This window comes from Chaetura pelagica, unplaced genomic scaffold (assembly GCF_000747805.2).
Source record: "Chaetura pelagica isolate M959 unplaced genomic scaffold, ChaPel_1.0 scaffold123, whole genome shotgun sequence".
In the NCBI taxonomy this organism is placed as follows: Eukaryota; Metazoa; Chordata; class Aves; order Apodiformes; family Apodidae; genus Chaetura; species Chaetura pelagica.
This window is the reverse complement of record NW_009953295.1, coordinates 1669020-1689868: the sequence shown is the minus strand read 5'-3', so window position 1 is coordinate 1689868 and position 20849 is coordinate 1669020. Positions and strand designations below refer to the sequence as shown.

At 37.5% G+C, this 20849-nt stretch overlaps 1 protein-coding gene across 1 annotated transcript in view; it reads left to right on the top strand.

Annotated features, from left to right (window-relative positions):
- Positions 1-642: 642 nt before the first annotated feature.
- The window catches only part of TGFBRAP1 (transforming growth factor, beta receptor associated protein 1), a 30429-nt gene continuing 10222 nt past the window's right edge, over positions 643-20849 (top strand). The window contains exons 1-4 of the mRNA XM_009997889.1: positions 643-1327; positions 9048-9242; positions 10233-10387; positions 15954-16036. Coding sequence (XP_009996191.1) covers positions 643-1327; positions 9048-9242; positions 10233-10387; positions 15954-16036 — 1118 coding nt within the window. The remainder of the gene's footprint in view (positions 1328-9047; positions 9243-10232; positions 10388-15953; positions 16037-20849) is intronic.

The window sequence follows — 20849 nt, the reverse complement described above, 5'->3', positions numbered from 1 at the left end:
TATGGACCATGCTTCCAAATTTGCTGTGTGACTGCTTTATAGTTACCAGTGCCTATAGTCTGATACAAAGAATGTGTAAGTAATGCTGAATAAAACACGCACTGCAGATATTAAAAAAAAGTCACAAACAAAATTTTTTTATTATGAGTGGGATGATACCTCGTGTAAATTATTATTTAAGTGGCATGTTAACTTGTAGCACTAAATGTCTTGTGGCTTCTCTAGAAATCTGAGACCTAAAGCTTATGTCTTTTCATGTACAGGAGGTATAAACTTGTACATGTCAGCACTCAGTGATTTATAAACCTGTCAAGATCCACGTGTAGGGCCAGAGTAACTGAGAGGGCTAGTAATATGCTGGTTACTTGTGGAGAGTGCATCACTTCAAAGTAGCTGGGTGCTGTGAGTCTGCTTCAGAATAGGCTTGGAGTGGAAGCATATAATGTGATTAATTTCTGTGGTTATTCATGCGCTCATTTTGGCTTGTATAATCAGGTTGGAAATAGAGTATAGGCAGTAAAGAATGCAACAATAAAGTTTTTCTATTGGTGAATATTAACTTGCAAGCTTTGATATTTGATTAGTTGTGTGTTGGTAAATAGTGGGTTTTTTTCTCTTTAATCAGATCACCCAGAAGACACAATGAGTGTTAAAGCTTTCAAGCTCGTTTCTGCCGTAGAGCAGGAGATGTTAATGGGAGACAAGAGTTACATCAACATCGAATGCATTGAGTGTTGTGGGAAGAACCTCTATATTGGAACCAATGACTGCTTCATCTATCACTTCCTGTTGGATGAAAAGATCTCAACAGCTGGAAAAGTAACTTTTGCTGCCACCAAGCAACTACATAAATACTTGGGCTTGAAGAAGCCTGTGAGTGAGTTGAAAGCAGCCTCTGCCCTCACCAGGCTTCTTGTGCTTTGCGACAACACAATAACACTAGTTAACATGATGAACTTGGAACCCATCCCCACTGGTGCTAGAATCAAAGGAGCTGTGACATTTGCATTAAATGAAAACCCTGTGAGTGGGGATCCTTTCTGTGTCGAAGTCTGCATTATCTCCGTCAAGCGGCGGACCATTCAGATGTTCATGGTGTTTGAAGACAGAGTCCAGATTGTGAAGGAAGTGTTTACTCCAGAGCAACCCTGTGCTGTGGCTGTAGATGGCTATTACTTATGTCTTGCACTTACTACACAGTATATTATTTTGAATTATAATACCGGCGTTTCCCAGGATCTGTTTCCTTATTGCAGTGATGAGAAACGGCCAATTGTGAAAAGGATAGGCAGACAAGAATTTCTGTTGGCTGGCCCCGGAGGCCTAGGTGAGACTAAGGATTGTAAATTTTTTTGCAATTTTTTAAACTTATCTCTCATAATTGCTCTCAGTTTGGGAAGCAAAGCTGAACTAATTACTTACTGTGCACAATAATGATAATTTTCTTCACAGGACTATACTCAAATGTTGACATAACAAGGTAGATGGTACATTTTGGTATTAGGTATTATTACAAAAATCTGATTATTTGTATTTTAAACATGTCTGTAGAAAGCTTCATTTCCATATAGACAGCTAACAGTAGTAGTATCTTGCAGGCCAGAGTAAAAAAGTAGGTTGGTACCAAGTGAAACTTAAGAGGCTGATGGCCTCTCTGTAGGGACTAGCTGGAATGGGTTTAGTTTTTTCCTCAGTTGCTGTTCAGAAGAGTTCATATGAAATCAATTTCATAGACTGCAGGATTCACAAATAGGTATGTTGTACCACAGTGCTAGTAAGAAATGTTAGTGGAAGTAAACTGTATCCTAACTCCTCTGGAAAGTAAACTTTGTCCTAACTGTAGATATTGTTAGATTCTGCCCAGCTTTTCTGCTCCCATTTGGTTCACTTTTTCAGCTCCATATTATAGAAAATGGTAGTTTAAGTAGTGCAAAATCAAAAATCATGTGAAAAAATGCTCTTGTATAATAGATGATTCTAAGTACTACTGCTGCTGTAACATGTCTAAATCAACAATATGCTGTGAAGTCAGTAATCTTGAGCTTTTTTTGGAAAGGCTGCAGTATCCCAGATCTGGAAGACCACAGGCAGAGTGCTTTCATGCTGTTTGCCATATGACTCTCCATTTAGGAGGTGCAGTTTATATATATATTTCTCCCCTCCTGACACATTTGGAATAGTATGACACAAAGATTGCAACTATTTAGGTCCTTAATTCAGGGATCTGTATGGATTTTAGGTTTTTTTAATTCCAGAGAAAAGCAGGAGTGCAATCAATTGTTTATGCTGACGTTTTGTCTTGTGCCCAGAATTGACATGTACATCAGTTCACAATTTTTTCTTGAAAGAAGTAGAGAATTGTTAGAATACCAGTTTATGCAAATTAAAGATGTTCAGAGATGAGTATTTTTTTTCAGACATTGGGTGTTTTTAAGTCATCTTGGTTGCCTGCTTCATATTAAAATTTTTAGTTACATGAAGTGTGGACATGCGTTTGTGGACATTATCCATTCTAGGAGTGCTATGAACGTTAAAATTTGTGTATTGACTGTGGGAAGGTATTCCCTTTTGACGTGTTTTTAAGGAGATTCTGTTCTTTATCTTTTTTTGGAATGTCAGACCATATTTTGTTCAACTGGTTCATTTCTTTTTTGATTTAAGAGGAGTAGATACACTTCCAAAAACGTAATCATATTTAGTTAGAAAGCAGGTTTTTATTTAGTCTGACTTCTGCTTCCATCTGGTGTCATGGAACTGAGCTATACCATAAGACCCTCATAAAATGCAACACCCTTGTTTAAATAGGTTGTCCTGGGGTAAAAATACCTGATATGTAATATATTAAGCAAATGCACTTCTGCAGCTTTAAACATGCTATAAACTTTCTTTTTGCAACCCCATAATACAGGCAAAGTCTACTAGCTCAGAAACCTTACAAAGACTGCTTACTACAGTAGTAGTAGTTCAGTTTTTCCTTTCCTTATTCATCTTATGGGTTTTTTTGGCTATATATTCTCTATTCTCTCCCTACTGTTGTTTTGATTAGTATTATCTATGATGTTGTTATTCCTTGGTAAAATTCATGGTGTCTTTAACACTTTTCATTGAAGTTGTGAAGATGGTTGAGCACCTTTTTATTATGTATTTTACAGCTTGACAATTGAGCTAGCCTCTACTGTGAAATGAATAGACTTGAAAAGGCTTGATGTAAACCTTCAATTCTAAATTTCATAAGCTTTTGTATGTCTTATTGGTTAAGTTTGTTTTGCACTTGGTAGAGCATCTATCCTAAACTCAGCCTCTTTTGCTGAGGTGGATGTGTTCTGCGTTAATATATTTGGCTTCACAGTGTTTGAAGTGACATCTAGATGAGTTTGCATTTGAGTTAAGACTGCAATTTAGAATGGCAGAAAGCAACTGCTTAGAATGGTAATCCTAAAGTAAAAAACATCTTTGATTTACCTAGGTATGTTATCTGGTCTCCTTGCATTTAAAACTGGTTGTTAAAATTGCTCATGATTGCTCCATAGGCTTAGCCATTCAGTACGTTGTTGGCCGTCCTTGCAGATAGTATATAGCTTGACCTGTCAGAGAGAAGAGGAACTTAATTTTAGATGCATCTTCATTTTGTCCAGTAATCTGTTCATTCAGAACTGAAAGTCAATTCTTTCTGATTATGTTTGAGACAATGCTTAGCAAAATTCAGTTTTACATTTCTTGTTGCATGTTTCTAATCAGAATTCTTGCCTTATGGAGGCTTTAAGTTTCTAAAACTTCAGCAAACATTTTTAGCATATTGACACAGGGCATGCTTCCTAGCACCAAATGGAGCAGCTGACCTCAAATATGAGATGCCTCAACTGAGAATGAGCTCTTAAGGGATGGTGTAGCTCTTCAGATCTTAAGCTGAAGGAAGCACCCAGTGCCTCTTGCTGAGACTGGGACAGGGGGAAATCTTGTCGTTGTTTGCAGGAGGTATGTGCTTCGTTGAATATTTGTGTTGCCAAGTGAATCGGATGCAGGAGGAGATCAGCAGAGCCATCAGACATGACAAAAAAGAATGTGAATCTTCTGGATCCAGGCATGAGCCTGAACCTCCAGCTGTAGTGAGGGAAAGGCAGGCTTTGTTTCCACTTGTTCTGTGGTGGCAAAGGCTGGAAAATTGTGACTTTTCATTAAAAGGAAGAACTCTCCCTCTCTATCTGTGCATCTCCACCTGTAGAATATGGTCAGTCCTATGGCAGCAGATGAGAAGCAGGAAGCTCTGTCCAACAAATCACCAGTGCTTGTACAATGCAGTATCACTAGGAGGAGTCAGTAGCAGTAGTGGGAAATTCTGGAGGTGGAGATTTTCTCATCAGTCTTGCTGGTGAGGAAAGAAAGCTTGAGGAGGAGTGGATGTATCACAGTCACCAACTGGTTGCACTGATTATGGTGATGAGGGATTTGGCTTTTATGAGTATGGATCCCTATTTAAAGAAGAGGTACAAGCCGCCAGGCCAAGTGAGGCAAAGGTTTTTTTGTGAACAGGCTGACCAACTTGGTGAGAAGGATTCAAGCTAGTAATGGTGGTTGTGGGCTGAGTTGGCAAACACAGAATGCATGATGAGGTGAATGAGAGACCTTGTAATCGAGAAACAGGACTGAAGAGGCCCTGCTTAACAACATGATGGTGAAAGTTCACTCACTTTTTCTGAGAAATCAGTGTAGCTATATGTTTACAGCTGAAGTGAAGGTTACCCTTTACATGAGAGCAACAGGAAGGTGTGGTGTTGTGCCTTGGGACAAAGGAGAAGACAGCTGAGACATTGTGGATTAGAGAGCAGACTAACATGGGTAACATTGTGGTGACTGTCTGCTACAGACCACCTTATAAGGAAGAAGATGTAGGTAAGGCCTTCTTCAGATAATAGGAAAAAACCTACATCTGCAGGGCCCTGGTTCTTAGAGAGCACTTGAACCTCTCCAGTACCTGGTAGAGGAGCAGCACAGCAGGACACATGCAGTCCAGGAGATTTTTGGAGTGCATTGGTGTTAAGTTCTTGACACAGGTGACTGAGGAGTTGATGATGGGATGTGCTCTGTTGAACCTGGTTAGGGATGTGAATGTCAGGACAACAGCCCTTCTGTAGTATCCATAAGATGGTGAAGAACTGGAAGAAATCAAGTGTCTTTACTCCTGTCTTAGATGCACAAGAGAAAGGATTAAAGGAACTACAAACTGACCAGCCTCAACCTGGATTTACAGAAATGAAATTGCCTGATCAGCGTGACAGTCTTCTAAGATTAGATACCTGGTTTGGTGGACGAGAGGAGAGCAGTGATATTATGAATTTCAAGAAGGCATTTGACACTATCTCCCATAACATCTTCATCACTTGTAGATGAAGAATGAACTAGAGAAACGGGGTGGGGGGAGGGGGGCACGGAAAGCCTGGCTTGAAGGTTTGTAGGCAGCAGCGCAAAGCCCAGCTGAAGGCCAGTCACTAGTCAGGTTCCTCAGGGGGCCAATAGTGAGATCAGTACTAACATTTTCATCAACAATGTGGATGGTGGGGCAGAGCACACATGCAGTACCTATGCAGATGATGCAAAAGTGGAAGGAACGACTCATACACTGGGGGATTGTGTTGCCATTTAGAGGGACCTTGACAGGCTGGAGAAATTAGCTGATAGTAACATCATGAAGTTCAGCAAAGTGAAATATCTGGTTGTGCACCTAGGGAGGGACACAGCTTCATGTACCAGTACAGGCTGGGGGCCAGCTGGAAAGCAGCTTTGCAGAGAGGAATCTGGGGGTGCTGGTGGGCAAAGTGGCCATGAGTCAACAATATAGCAAAGATGTCCAGCAGCCTACCAATCCATATTTAGTGGTGGACTTGGTAGTGTTAGTTTAGAAGTTGGCTTGGTGATCTTAAGGGTCTTTTCCAACCTAAATTATTCTATTAGAAAAGTGCTGCCAACAGGTTGAGAGAGGCAATTTTTTCCTTCAGTCCTAGTGAGACTGTGTTTGGAGTGCTGAGTCCATTCTGGGCTCCTTGGAATGGCATGGACATACTGGAGTGAATGCACTGTAGGACAAGAAAGACAACCAAGTGATTAGAGCAGTTTGTATGTGGAGAGGCTGAAAATGTTGGAACTGTTGAGTCTGAAGAAGAAAATGTTGGCAGAGGTCTTATCAACTGTACAGGGTGGATAAAGAAGACAGAGCCAGGCTGCTCGGTGGTATTGTATCCAAGGAAAGAATGAGAGGCAGTTGGTGCAAACTGAAATACAGGAAATTCTACATAAACATAGGAAAATTTCCTCATTGTGGTGGTAGTCAAACCAGGAAATAGGTCTTGGAGAGGATGTGGAGTTTCTGTTCTTCGAAGTCTACTCAAAACCTGACTGGGTGAGGTCTTGAGCAACCCATTCAAGTTCACACTACTTTGAGCAGGGTGGTTTGACCAGAGAGTCTCCCAAGAGGTCCCTTACTGCTTCAAATATTCCATGCCTTTAATGAGTAAAAATTTACAGATTTTGAATACCCAATTTTAACTTATTTCTTTTGCTTTTCCAGAATAAAGTCTTCTCAGTGGTGCATGGTTTGAACAGTTGTATGTGATTGAGAGTAGACTACAAATGGAGTTGGAGAACTGAACCTTTTAACTTAGTAACAAGCACACAAGTGCTAAGCAGACTGATTCATAGAAGGTTAAGCAGCATTTTTTCTCACAGCTGATGACACTGCATAAAGCAGGATAGTCAGCAGTAACCAGCATGTTCCCTTCGTTTTCACTCACTTGTAGTGTTCCTTATGCTGTCAGCTTTTATGATACTTGAAAGTTTTCCTATTCATTTTTAAACAAATAGTAAAAAATAAAAAAAAAACAGAGGCTTTATGTAATTTTTACAGGTATTTTCATTAAGAATCGGTGCAATAGATTTTAAATTTGGTTTGTTTCTTCTTTTAAAACAAAATCCTGAGTATCCTGATCTATGTTGGCCCAGCTTTGAGTGGGGTGAGAGGGAGCTTCAGAAACCCCTTCTGACTTAAATTATTCAGTCATTCTATAATTTTCTAGAGTTCTTGGTACTGAAGACAGTGTAGCTGTGTTTTGGGTAACTCTTGTAAACTTTCAATAGCATATACATTTTTAATACAGAATTTATTGCTGGCTTCATCACAGTTTCATCAAAAGCATTCTTGTACTATAAAAACGCCATGTTTTCTGATTGTTGTTGTCATGTTTAGTGTTATCCTTAGGAGAGAGCTGGATCAAAAATGGCAAATGCATCTTTCTACCACAGAAGCCCTAGCTGTTGAGGGCAGAGGGGTGTATAGAGACCCTGACTTGGAAAAGTACTGTGCATTACCCTGCATACCTTTCACTTCCATAAAGGATTGTTTAACTACCTAGAAAATAACTGTCATTTTTTTAAAAAGTTATTAAAATCAGATTTTTATAATATTTTTTGAGAATGTCAGGCAATTAGGAAAGTCTAAGAATTAATATTTCAAATTAGCCCTGAATTTACTTCTGATTAATATGTACTTAGGTTTTCTCCCATTTCTTGAAATGTAGTTTTAGTACAGAATAACAGCTGGAAGGCACTGGAAATGGGCAGTGCACTCTGCCTGGTGTAAGATTCCACTTCTCATCCATGAGAATATAGGGATCTGTAGAGGAAATTGGAAATTATATTTTGACCAAAAAAAGGTATTTTCTGTAAGGCATTCCAATAGAAAAGCTGATCATTGTAGTGCAGAACCAAATAACATTACTTGCTAGTAGTGAGATGCAAAATTTTTGTGTTGTTTGATCATTTCAAAGCTGCTAGAAAGGATCCAGAAGCTTAATGTCTACTCTGTTAGTTCTGCAAAAATCTGCAACTTTGTTTTTCTTTCCTGCCCCTATTCCTCAAGGTGGTTCTCCTGCCCAGCTACCCTTACCTCATTATCCTCTGTGTGGAAGAGATTTTGTAAATTGAATTGCATAATCTTTTAATCTTCTCTGTCCTTTAGAGCTCACACTTAACTCTACCAGATGTCACAGTTTTCCTGGCAGTGTCTTTATAATGGCATGAGAATACTGGTTTTATGGGGTATGCATTCACGTTTAGAACAGAAGTTAACATAGTGCTTGGGTGTGGCTCAGCTGGTAAAGGGTTACTGGGTCTTTTCTTCAGATAATGTCTCAAGAAGAATTGGGAAATACTAAGTAGCATAAATAGAAACAGTGGTGTATGGTCCAAAAGCACTGAGGCTTCTATTAAGCTAGGAGAAGGAAGAAGGACAGAATAGAGACGAGGAAGAATAGTAGCAAAAAACCCCACAAATTAACTGAAGATTTAATATGGTTGGTTTGAAGACACCATAGGAGGTATCACTGGGCTCTTAAAGTCTTTACTCATTGCTTGGCTTTTTGGGAAAATATGCTTTATACACAGCCTCTGCATTTTTTTCCAAATGATTGAAAGCACAGATGCATCACAGGAAGAGACTTGTCGCAAGGAGATGGAAACACTCATTCTGTGAAAATTCTGCTGTAACAAAAGTGAGGAAGTATAAGAAAATGATTGTTGGCTAAAATGCTCTTCAGACATTTGGCACTACAAGGAACAAATGTGCCTGTATTGCCAAATAGATCAGGCAGTGCAAATCTGCAGCTCCTACTAAGGCAGTATTGTTTGGGTCTCACTCAATATTAGTGTTTTGAAATTAATTCAAGCTACATGTCATGGTTCTTGTTAAAAAAATCTGAAACTTACTAAACTTGAATAATTCTTCCTAGTTTCTTTCAGTATTCCTCTCAGTTTTTGGTGTTGTCTGTTTCTGTGGTGAAGGAAAAAGAAAAAGAAAGGAAAAAATGTACAGTGGAACTGAACTATTCAACAGGTCTCTTAAGGTCCAGGAGGTGTGATGTGTTGTCGTCATGCCACCTGATACTGCATCTGATGTTCTGAGACTTTATTTCTGTACCTTGGTACCTATAGTTTGCATTGGGAGAACAATAGTCTTCAACTAGCAGAGTCTCAGGCTTTGTTTCTCCCCTTTTTTGTAGGCATGTTTGCAACTGTAGATGGCATTTCACAGCGTGCCCCTGTGCACTGGTCAGAGAACGTGATTGGAGCAGCGTTGTGCTTTCCTTATGTGGTTGCTCTGGATGATGAGTTCATTACAGTGCACAGCATGCTGGACCAGCAGCAAAAGCAAACACTGCCTTTTAAAGAAGGTCACATTCTACAGGACTTCGAAGGTATTAAAAAGGACCCTTTTTTTTTTTTTTTTTCATGAGTAGCTCTGGAACAATCACCATTGTGGGCACAGTCACTTCAGGTTGTTATTTAAAAAAAATGTCTAGCAGGCACGTTAACTGTTGAAACTTTGATTGCAAATGATTGCCTGATCAGATTCCTGCAGGCTATGATAGGAAAACTGTAGTGATCCAAAATTGCAAGCTTCCAACAAAATGTGTGCTCATCAGATGTGTCCTAATTATCAAGTTAGTTGTTGAATAGAAGTATGTAGGGTTAGAAATTTTTAATTATTTCTTTCAAAGGAACAATGTTGATTTAATGCTGTGAGTCAATAATTCTGAGCTACAGGTATCTGTCCATTGGCTACCCTGACAAAGTTCCAACATCTTAAAAATCTGTTATTTTGTATCCCTTTCTAAAATATCTGTGCAAGAGATTTAAAAGAGGATATTTCATAAGGAAGTGTTAAAAAAAAATACAAACATTTATTTTTATTTGTTCTTTGGTTAAGAGCTCTTAGGTGTGTAATACGTTGTGTTGCTTTGTTTTTCCAGGAGAGCTACACACTCTAGCAATATGAACTCCATGTTACTTGTTACCTTTGATATACAGCTTACAAATTTCCAATGTAAGCTTGTAGAAATATCTGGCAGTTAAAAGTCCCCATTCTTTAGAATCTGGACAAGTGTTTCAGTGGTGGCTTTTACAGCTTAGTTTATTGTGAGAGGTTATAGCCAGTTTCATTTGCTCACAGTGGAACAAGATATGCTGTAAAGCAGTAAATTTACCATTATCTCTGTATTTCTGAGGTGAAATTTACCTGTAAATTATGCTATCTAGTAAATTTGGTAATAACAAAGATGAATTTTGGAACTTCAACACTGTAGGTTCTTGTATCTTAAATTGTAACCCTTTAAACTTATTTCTGATGTGGGGGTTTTTTTGTGTGTAGAGAATGTAAACCAAGTATGTCTGTTTGCTCTGTGCAGGAAAGGTTATTGTTGCTACTAATAAGGGTGTGTATATCTTGGTGCCACTACCTTTGGAAAAACAGATTCAAGATCTTCTAGCTGGCCACAGAGTGGAAGAAGCCCTTGTTCTAGCAAAAGGAGCTCGAAGGAATATTCCAAAAGAGAAATTTCAGGTCTGTCCTTACTTTAATATTAGTGAAAACATAAATTTCACAGTGGTATCATGTCAATGATCAATGGTCAAGTGATTAGAGTTGATGGGGGAGGAATTTGCATTTGAAGAGAAACCTAATAACTTTTTTAGTTTGAGCCTGAGGAAATAGAAGTGCTGTTGAATGGGCTTGTGCTTGCAAAGGCTGCACTGTTGACAGAGTTGAATGTTGCTCTTCTGCTGGGTATTTGATCTTGTTTGTTTTTTTTTCAAGTGTGTAACTTCAAAAATTGTAAACAAAACCAGGAAAACTAGTGATAGAAAATCCACCGTGATGCTTCCTTACTACTAGGTTCAATGATTATTTGCTATTGCTGTTTTTAAAAGTATACTTTATTTCAAATCAGAATTTTTACTTTTTTTAATTGGAGATTCTCGCTGTATCCTAAGCTCCACAGTACTTCAAATTCAGAGTTAAGTGATGAGAAATCTAAGGCAAATACATTCTATTTCAAAGTTTGTGCGTAACAATACTTAAGATTTTTGTGTGGCAAAGTCTGTTAGTAAGTCTGATTAGAATATTTACTACAGGTTTGTACACATTTCCTTCTATCTCTAGTTTGTTACAGTATTTGTTCCTATTCGTCACTTAGAGAATGAAATTTCAAAAAAGTAGCATGAAATCTCTACTCACAAAATAGGTAAATGATTTTTTTTGTTGTTGTTTTTTTTCTTTTGTAAAAGCAACGTTTTATCTGTAACCTGCAGAAAATCTGACGGGTTTTTTTTTAAAATATACTTTAAATCTTTTTTTTTTTTTTTTTTTTTTTTTGCTATTAAAATAGCACATGGAAATAACAGAATTGCAGTAGTCCAGAATTACTTAGTCAGGATTAGTATGGTTTTTAATTTCAATAATTTTTTAATTCCTTGTTATTTAGATTTTGGCCAAGGCCCTTGAAAAGCAGTCAATAAATTAAGTTAAATTTGTATTAGCTTTTATTTTGATCCTTATCTCCTCCATTGAATGGACAGCCAGGAGGCTGCTGGCAGTAAAAGCTTAGCCAGAAAAGTGTTTCATCTGTTCACTAAGGTATAACTATCTGAAAGTACTTGAAGCTGAGAAATACTTAGCCAAATGCATTCAGGGTGTTGCAACTAGATGATCTTTAAGGTCCCTTCCAACTCAAACCATTTGATGATTCTAGGATTCAAATCCTGAGTTAGCTTTCCAGCATATTTTGCTTTGTGTCTTCACTTCCAACTTTTCCTTAGCAATCTGTTTAAAGAAGCAAACTAAAATCCTGCTGTGAGTACAGGATGCATGATCTAGTAAGTGTCTTCTGTGTGTGATAACCACTAATTCTCCAGTTATTTCTTTCCAGTTTCTGTACATTTAGAGTGAGAGATGTTTTCTTGTGTTTTATCACAGGATGAACTGCAATTCGTTTTCTAAAATACCTGATGTAGAATTTCATTCCTTCTAAATTTTCTTGCATTTAGGATTTTCTTGTCTTTAGGATAAGTTACTTCCTGTTCATGTGTATCTGATGTGCACAGTGTCTGCCTTACTGAAATTTCTGTTTTCAATAACATTGTAAGGTTTTTCTAACATAACATTCTTTTAAGTGTATACAGTTACTTTGAATCAATGCTACAACTGAAAAATGGGAAACTTTTTACATGCAAGCAGAATAGCCTGTTCTAGTTCTAGGCTGTATCTATGAACTGATACTAACCAGCTTAAAATTGATGGAATATTTAATATATTATTATTTCTTCATTCTATTAATAAAATCAATATTGACTCATATTAAAATTACTTGTCTTAGTTGTTGAGATGTGATTTTTCAGAGCATGTCTGTAGCTGGAGGTGTAACATGTTGAACTTGTTTTTCATGTGCCCCTGATACTTAATGCTGTCATTACGAGTTTGTTACAAGCACATCATTTGCTGTAGTCTCACATTATATAAATCTGATGGAATTCAACCAAATTACGTCTTACATATGTCTTTTGCAACATTTATTTGGCATACTTGTAACTGATCACTTTGTTGCTCATTTCTAACCTCCAAGAGATACCTTCTTGAACACCTCCAGGGATGGTCACTCCACCGCTTCCCCAGGCAGCCCGTTCCAATCCCTCGCCACTCTTTCAGTAAAGAAATTTTTCCTAATATCCAACTTAAACCACCCCTTGGCACAACTTAAACCCATTTCCTCTCATCCTATCGCTAGTTACTTGGGAGAAGAGACCAATACTGGCCTCTCTACAGCCTCCCTTCAAGTAGTTGTAGAGAGCAATAACTTGAACTCAGTCATGGCATTGTAGGACAGGTTTTGATGACGTGTTTGTTTTTTTTTTTCCCCTAGTTTAGTACTTTGTATTGTTGCTGGCATGCATATGCAGGCACATGCTCTCTTTATAGCAACAATATTACAATAGCATAAATGCTGTAATACACAATGATAGTGGTATTGAAACAGTAAAGTATTCAACTCTCAGTATTGTCTGTAGAGCCAATATTTAGTTATTGGATAGTAGCAGGTCTTGCATTAGTAGCTGTAACTTGTTATTTAACCTGTGGTCTCTGCAGACTGCAAATTTATCTGTCATAATAGATGAAGTACCCTTTGGTTTTGAGCATCAAGAATTACTGCTAGGTAAAAAATGCTAAGCAAGTGTTGCAGGGAGGTGGCTTTGGATATCCTTTTTGATAGAAGAATACAAAGGCCTTTCTACCATACTACCATGAAATGACTGAATACTACTTATTAATTTTTCAGGACAGCTGAAGTTTGCAGAAATCATGGTTGATGGTAGTGAAGACCTTGGTTAGATTGACACACATCTTGCATAGGTATCTCTCTTTTTTTCTTTTTTCTTTTTTTTTCCATCTCATTGCTTTTTTCGTTTCAAGAGACATATTAACTGATCCCAAACCTGACCAAAAGCCAAAGTGACTTTCTATTAAAAAAATATATTTTTTTTTAGTCTAGTTGGTAATTCTGACCATTTTAGATAGGATTTTTCTAGCAGTAGAAATAATTAAGGCTTCACTATATTGCTATTGCAACTTCAGCAGTCATTTGTTTTGTGGCACTTTTTCAGATGTGAATGAATGCAAATCTTATTTCATGTTTTTGGAGCTAGGTTTTTTAATGTGAATTCACTTAAAAATATGGCATTTGTGTAAAGTACTTCAAGTGCTATGGAGGTTCTTCAAAATTAATAGAGAAATAATGTGTTGAATTTTTTTGAGGTGTAACTTAGTACCTTTTTTAAATAAGCCTATTACAGTGTTCTGACAGATCTGGAAGAACTCTTAGGTTTTTTCTATCATAAATAAAAGAGTTAACTGTGTGTGGTTGGCATATAGGTCTAGCCTGTTCTTAAAAACTGTGAGAAAGAGAATATTGACTTTTCCACAGTCTGATCTCTTGCTTCCATAATCTTTACCACAGGACACCTTTTTGTCTAGTGTTTATCTTGTCAGTTAAAAATCAACCTGGATACTTCCTCTCCCATCACTGCATTTTTTATAAGTTGGGAAAGCGTGTGTCTGTGTGCATTCTAGAGGTTTGTGGCTTTAAGGGACAAGTTGATAAATGCCAACATTTAAATGAAAATTAATAGCATGTAATCAGTTTAAATTTAAAACTGATTCCTTGAGCCTATACTTACAGTGTCAGCAATTCAGACTTAATTCCAATATCCCAGTTCACTAAATACGTAAATATTTGCAGTCACTCCATTTTGAAGGTTGAAAACAGACTTAAAATAAACCCCAGCAACCTACTTTTGACACTAGTTAATATGGTTAGAAATGTTTGTACTTCAACCCTCCCAGGAAAGCCTGAGATCAGATTTTTGAATTTTTTCTGGTGCCACGAGATGCAGGTAGTTGTAGAATGAAGCACGTTACTGTCATCCTTAAGATTTTGACCAGACCAGGGTGTTCATCAGCTCACAGATTGCTATTTATTGATATAATAACACAGTTGTATACCCAAATTATTTTGGATATTTTATTAATTAATCGCTTGAGGTAGTTTTACTATATTACTGTAGTTAAATTCCCTTTTAGCTTTAGTTAACTACATTTTGAATTAGTAGAGTTGGTTATAAAGCATAGTAACATTTAATTAATGTAAAGATATAATTAAATTTTGTTTCTTTATTTTTATATTGTTAGTTTTGTCTGAAAAGATGTGCCAGATGGCATTTCCCTTTTCCCTTTATCTCCTCCACACTGGGGAGAAAGTTCCACAGCCTTACAAATCAATAGGTTTTAATGGCTTGCTAATTATCTAGATTAAATATTTCCTTAAGGTAATCCATTATTAAAGAAAGTATGCACAGACTAAATGGACTTAAGCTGAGCTTTTCTCTTGGTAAATCCACACTCTTTAATCAGGGTAAAAAAAATCACCAATTAGAATATCAGTCTGCCTTACTTTTGAGGCCTGACACTCTAGCAATTCCTGCCCAGAATACATTGCTAAAGTATTGCAGTTGCTCTGAGTATTTTCACTGAAAATGGGTGTCTGTTAGTAATAACAACATTAACGCACGCTGTTAATCATTAGAAAGCTGTGTATTCCTGAGAAAGTTGAAGAAGAAAACTGAGGGCATGTGGATTTGCAAAATACCAATGTGGTCACAAACGGTGGATGCTTTGCAGGGCACAGTTTGCATTCCTTCCTCTTAGTAATTCTCTTTTGCTGTTGGAAATATTCTGGGCATAAGATTAATCTTGTGGTAACTAACTGACCATTCCAATTAAATAAATGCCTGCAATTTAAATTAGCTTTGTGTTCCTTTTCTAGTGAACTTCTTGTAAACTTTATTTTCTATCTAGGTGTAACCCTAACAGTAAAATTTTGTAACACGTTGGTTTTTTATGGTTTACTTGTGCTTCTCTGTTTTTAACCATATTTTTATGTACATTACATTATGTATTGCATATTGGATACGTTGAACTGTATTTTTAAAAAATCAAACACACATTCAAAAAAAAAACCAACCTGAACTGGCAGAAAATAAGAAAGATGGTCATCAGCTGGCGATGAGACTATGAGAATCACCAGTTAGGTTTCAGAAGTGAGGTGAGATGGAGAGACAGTGGGGTGTATGTGGTCAAGTTTGACTACCCTTGAGTTTAGATCTCTTTTTGTGCCTAATGAATCACAGGGAACTTCAAAGATGTAGTATTCTCATTGGCAAGTACCACAAGCAGAAACTTGAGGCAAGTAAGTCTGATGTCAAGTAAGTTATTATTTAAGTAAGAGAACATGAACTTGCTGTTTGTTGGCTTTGCTTTCAGAAAGTACTTGTGAACGGTGTGTATGTTCACACACTTTGGTGTAAGAAACTGGGTCTGGGCAGGAGATTAAGTATACTCAGGTACATACAATTTAAAATGTAGGCGATCAAGGCTTTATTTTGCATGGAACTTGACAGGGCTGGCTGAAGAACATTGGTTCAGTGGTTTTGCCAGATAGTTACTGCAGTAGTGACTAGCACTGCATGAACAACTCCTTACAAATATAATAAACCGTTTTTCCCCCCCTTCTCTTTCATAGGTAATGTACAAACGAATCCTGCAGCAAGCAGGTTTTATACAGTTTGCACAGCTTCAGTTCCTTGAAGCAAAAGAGCTCTTCAGGTAATTGTGTAACAATAAATTTATTGATTTATCCCTTTATATAAGGAGTTAGTGTTCTTGGTTTTAAAAACTTAGTTGCTTGAGTGTTTTTTGATGCAGATGTGAGTTCACTATGGTAAAATGGTTTTGTTGCAGGTAAAAACAGAGTAACATTGAAACAACTTGATAACTGAGAAGTTAAAGCAACAGATTTTTTAGTATGCAGTAGTATTAAGGCTGTAATCCAGCTCTTGTATGTGTGGAGGTTTTTCTACTTTATGCCTGTGCAGGTCAAGGCTTTATTATTGAGCCTGTGCTGTGATTTACAGCATGAACATTGCTTGGATTTTTTTTCTTAAGGAGAAAAAAAACAAAACAACTTTAAATAAAACATTGCCATTTAAGCATTAGTTAGAATTTAAATATTATTGATAGAATTGCACTGATTTTTTTAATTTATTTTTGGGGATGCTGATACTGAATTTAACACTTGTTCTGCTAGGCCTTTAAAGTATTTGTTTTTGAAGTCTCTACTAACCTTCAGAATTTAGCTGTTTCAGTAGTCATTTGTTTACAAATTGACTTTGGTAGTCACTTTCACTCAAAAAATGTTGCTCATTATCTTTATTTTACCTGATAATTTCATTTCTGCTATCCATGTCTCATTCTGTGGCGGGACGTTCTCCAGGGTTAGTGTAACCTATGCTGACCGCATAAAATATCTATCCTTGTTATCTGCTAAAATTAAGTTTAAATCAGTCCAGAGTCTGTGGAATAGGATTAAGGCTAGAAATTTTGCTGTGTATTTTAAATGTGTGCAGTGTAGGAAGAATGTCCTTGGGGTTTATGGAAATGTATCACAGAAAGGAATGTTTTGAGGAATGTTGCTACTGATGAGGGATTTCACCATTTTGTCTCCTCTTCACCAACATAATGGGAGGCATTGGACTTGGATGGGCAGCGTACATTGAGTGAAGATTAGGGGATGACAAGAAAGGCCCTGAACAGCATTTAGTGGCAATTGTTTGGCCACAACCACTTTCTGTATCTCTTTGTAATTTTTGGCAGTGAGCAACTTGCAGTCTTCCTTCTTCCTGTAGTCTTCCAAACCTAACTGAATTGCAGCTGTGCTGTGTATCTAAAGTAGAAGTACAAGATGTACACAGTTAGGAATCTTTTACAGCATTCCCACAAAGCCCTTCCATGTGGCTTTCCAAATGGACTTTTTTTGTTGTTGTTGTTTTTTTCCTGTGGCTAGCTTTGGTAAAATAGGTTGTTGAGGTTATAGTGGCTATAAAGTATCTTCGTTGCCTAGGTGTGGTTAGGTGATCGGACTTGTGTCACTCCTCTGCAGCTGACTTGACTGTGGCTGGCCCTTCAGCTTTTTTTCCTCTCACTTTATTCCACTTTGCTTGGCAGCATTTCCCTGGTGGGTCTAATCTGGGGGCCCTGCTTTGCTGGTAGTAGCCCAAAGATCTTTTAAAAGTGGTGAGAAGAGGGGAAATGTATCCTGCAGGGAGTTTCAGCACCTTGTGAAAGGCTCCAAGACCAGTTATGCAACATCCATCCGACTAGTGGTCCATCTGATAAATGAGCTTTAGTGAACAGGAGTGTGGGAGCTTCTCTACAGAAAGAAACGTGCTTCATGCGAAAACATGCTGTCCAAGCATGAATTTTGGAGTTGACTTGGCATCCCAGAGTGTTCCCTTCCTCTAAAAGCTGCAACTCCAAAGCAGAACAACTGGTCATGAATTGCTGAAGTTGGCTGGGGGGAGAAAGATAAGTTTTCTGTGCTTTTGTACTGGCCAGCTGTATGTAAACTGTTCAGATTATTTTGGTGACTCTAAAAAGTTCTTTATGTCTAAGTTCTAAGTCCTCTAATTTTCAGTCCTGGTGATCACAACCAGTTTGAGTAATATGTGGTTATGCCCTGATATTCACTCAAACAACCTTGTTCATTTTACACTTGCTGATGCTCAGAGGAAAAATGGGAAAGATAATGGCAGTCTGTGCAAACACTTCCTTTCATCCCGATGTGTTGCTCTGCAGGTGTTTCAAGCTAGTGTTGGTCACAACTAACTTCAAACTTAAAATGCAAAAGGGAGGCTGGGAAACTTTGTACCTATCTGAGAAAACATGGCATTAGCAGTGAAACAGAGTGGCAGGAATAATTCCAAGAACTTGGTGTGATCTGGTCTTACTTCTGGCCAAATATGAAATGAAATTGTCTCACTGTTACAGGCTAGCAGGGGAAATTATTATGCTGGAGTGAAGGTCTTGTTTTCTTGTATTGATCATCCTTCTCAGATAATCTTATGAAGATACAGTTGTATCTTACACTTAATAGTTCTTAAATACTTAAGCTTTTAAGAGGAATATTTTCCTGCTAAGTTCCTTCTGGTTATGCTGATACTTCTGAATACTGAAGAAGGTTAACAAAAAGGAAGTGATAGCTTTATTAAAACTCAAATAGTTTCTCCCTCCTCAAAGGGAAGAGAACTTTCTTCAGCTGGATCTGTTAACCTTAAACTGAGTGAGCTGTCACAGCAGGAGATCTTTGATCTGACAAATTCTGTTATGAGCAATAACAGTATTGTTATTGTGTTACGCAGTTGTGATTTATGTAGCATATTTTTGCTATTTCAAATTGCTGTTATTGAAGGTTCACACACAGACCAAGCAGTGATGCTTATCAAGCCATTGGCTGACTTCTAGAGGTCTTGCTGAGATGTTCGTAGCTGTTGCAGTGAAACCATTTCTCTTCAGTGTGTTTGGTTATGTGCTTTCACTGGTTAGATGTTGGTTACAATCTGCTATGCAAGATACTGGAGATTTTTTAAACTTTGTTTCTCTTTTTAACAAATCAAAATGTTAGCTCTTTTCACAGTGTTGTCTCGCCTAGGGAAAGGCTGTAGAGACTTACAGCTAAAGTATCTCTTATACTGGAAAAGTTAAAAAAATTGCTGGTACTGACCTGGACACTTAAGAAGTAGAACTTTGTGTGAAAACTACATCTTAAATGTGATTCAAGAATATAAGCTTTTATTACAGCCAGTGGGATCTAGGCAAAACAGCTAAATCATGTAGGCTGTCTCTGATACCTATAAATTTAAGGGCTTGTGTTTAGGTCTGTGCTTCCTGAAAACATGTAGCTTCTGCCTCTTGCATTGTTTGCATGCATGAAGCCTAAAAAGACCTAATGGAGAATTACTTGAAGGGAAGCTGCCTCTTAACATTTACAGCTTGACTTGTCTTAAAAGCCTATTTTCAATTTTGTGCCAAGTTGTGCGCTAGATTTTATTAAACCTGAGGTGCTAGAAGCTGATGACTCAAATGTGTTTTTCAAGGAAGATGAGGTCCTTTGTAGCTGCTCTTTAGCTGTTACATCCAAATGTAGTAGAAGGAGCTACAAGACATCCACAGATCCCAGGAGCCATAAACCTTGAGATGTTAAACATTCATTCAAATGGGGTTATTTGTTAGTTTTCTGGAGAAGTTTGTTCTAGATTATACTGTGTTTTTAAGGTGGCTGCTTTATTCCCAGTTATCATTGCTGTAGGGAGGGCAAAACTGTACAACATGAACTTGAGTCCAACCTGAGAGAGAACCACTGGTGATTTACAGCCCAGGCTGGTTTTAATCCTCCTTTTGGAAACAGATGATCATTAAGACCAGAATCCATGAAGTTCAGAGGTGAAGTACCTAACTACTTCCTCATCTAGGAAAAGTTGGATGAAAAAGTTGGATGAAAAAGATGAAAGGATTTAGAAACTACTGTAGAAGTTGGGGCATGTTTTGAAAGTGGCATGTTAAATATAGCATTTTTAACTTGATCCATCTCCATCACACGTCACCCTCTCCATCTCGAGCTTGGGCTAACTCCAGTACTTAACAGCATAAAGAAGAGAACCAATGTTTATACTTTAACTTCTCAAGACTTCTTGCTTCTGCACTGATTTTGAATATCCTATTGGTTTTATTCAAGTTATGGGTTAGCTTTTGTTCTAAAACAAATCAGTGAAGAAATTAAGAGAGGAAAAAAAAAATACCTATTTTTTTCTTTAAATAGTGTTAATTTTCTAATGTAATGCATCTCATGTAAAATATTTTATCTGATCACCCTCAAGTCTTAAACTTTCATGAGTAGTTGGACCAGCCCAAGCTGCAGTTAGATTACTGTAATGAGTGTGTGCTAAAAGCCCAAATGCTCTTTGAACCATCACATCACATTACTGAAAGAATCTGCTACTTTTTGGTTATTCTACTTCTTAAAAAAAATCCTCATCTATTTGTGAGTTCCATCATAATGTAGATCTAAGAATTTCAAAGCCAAATATCAAGTCTGAAAAGAGGGATTAAAAGGAAATTTCAGCTGCAGAATTCTGCAAAGTAGACAATGAACACTTTACACTTGGTTAGAGGCTGCTTTTCTAGTGTAGGGGTGTTTTTCAGGCAGTTGGAGCTCTGTGTACAAATCAGAAAAACTTCCTATTCAGATCTTCTTCTCATGGGAAGACTTCCCATGCTCAGATTTTAATCTGTTGTGATCCTTGATTGTTCATGTTGCTTTTCCCATGCTTGGCAGTCAGTCATTTCTGTATAATTGCTGCTTTTAAATTTGCTGCTGTCTCCCAGATTTTCACTCTTCTGGTATTGATTTTTGTAGCCAAAGTATCTACTTTTTTAAAAAGCTCTAAATAGGTGTTGCCATGGTGATGCTTCCTACTATTTTATATTTCCTGGATGATTTTGGAACTGTCTCTTTGGCAAGAAGTGAACAACACGGAGCATGCCCCGCTGCTTTAGTTACTTTACAAAGGTAGGGGAAGGTAGA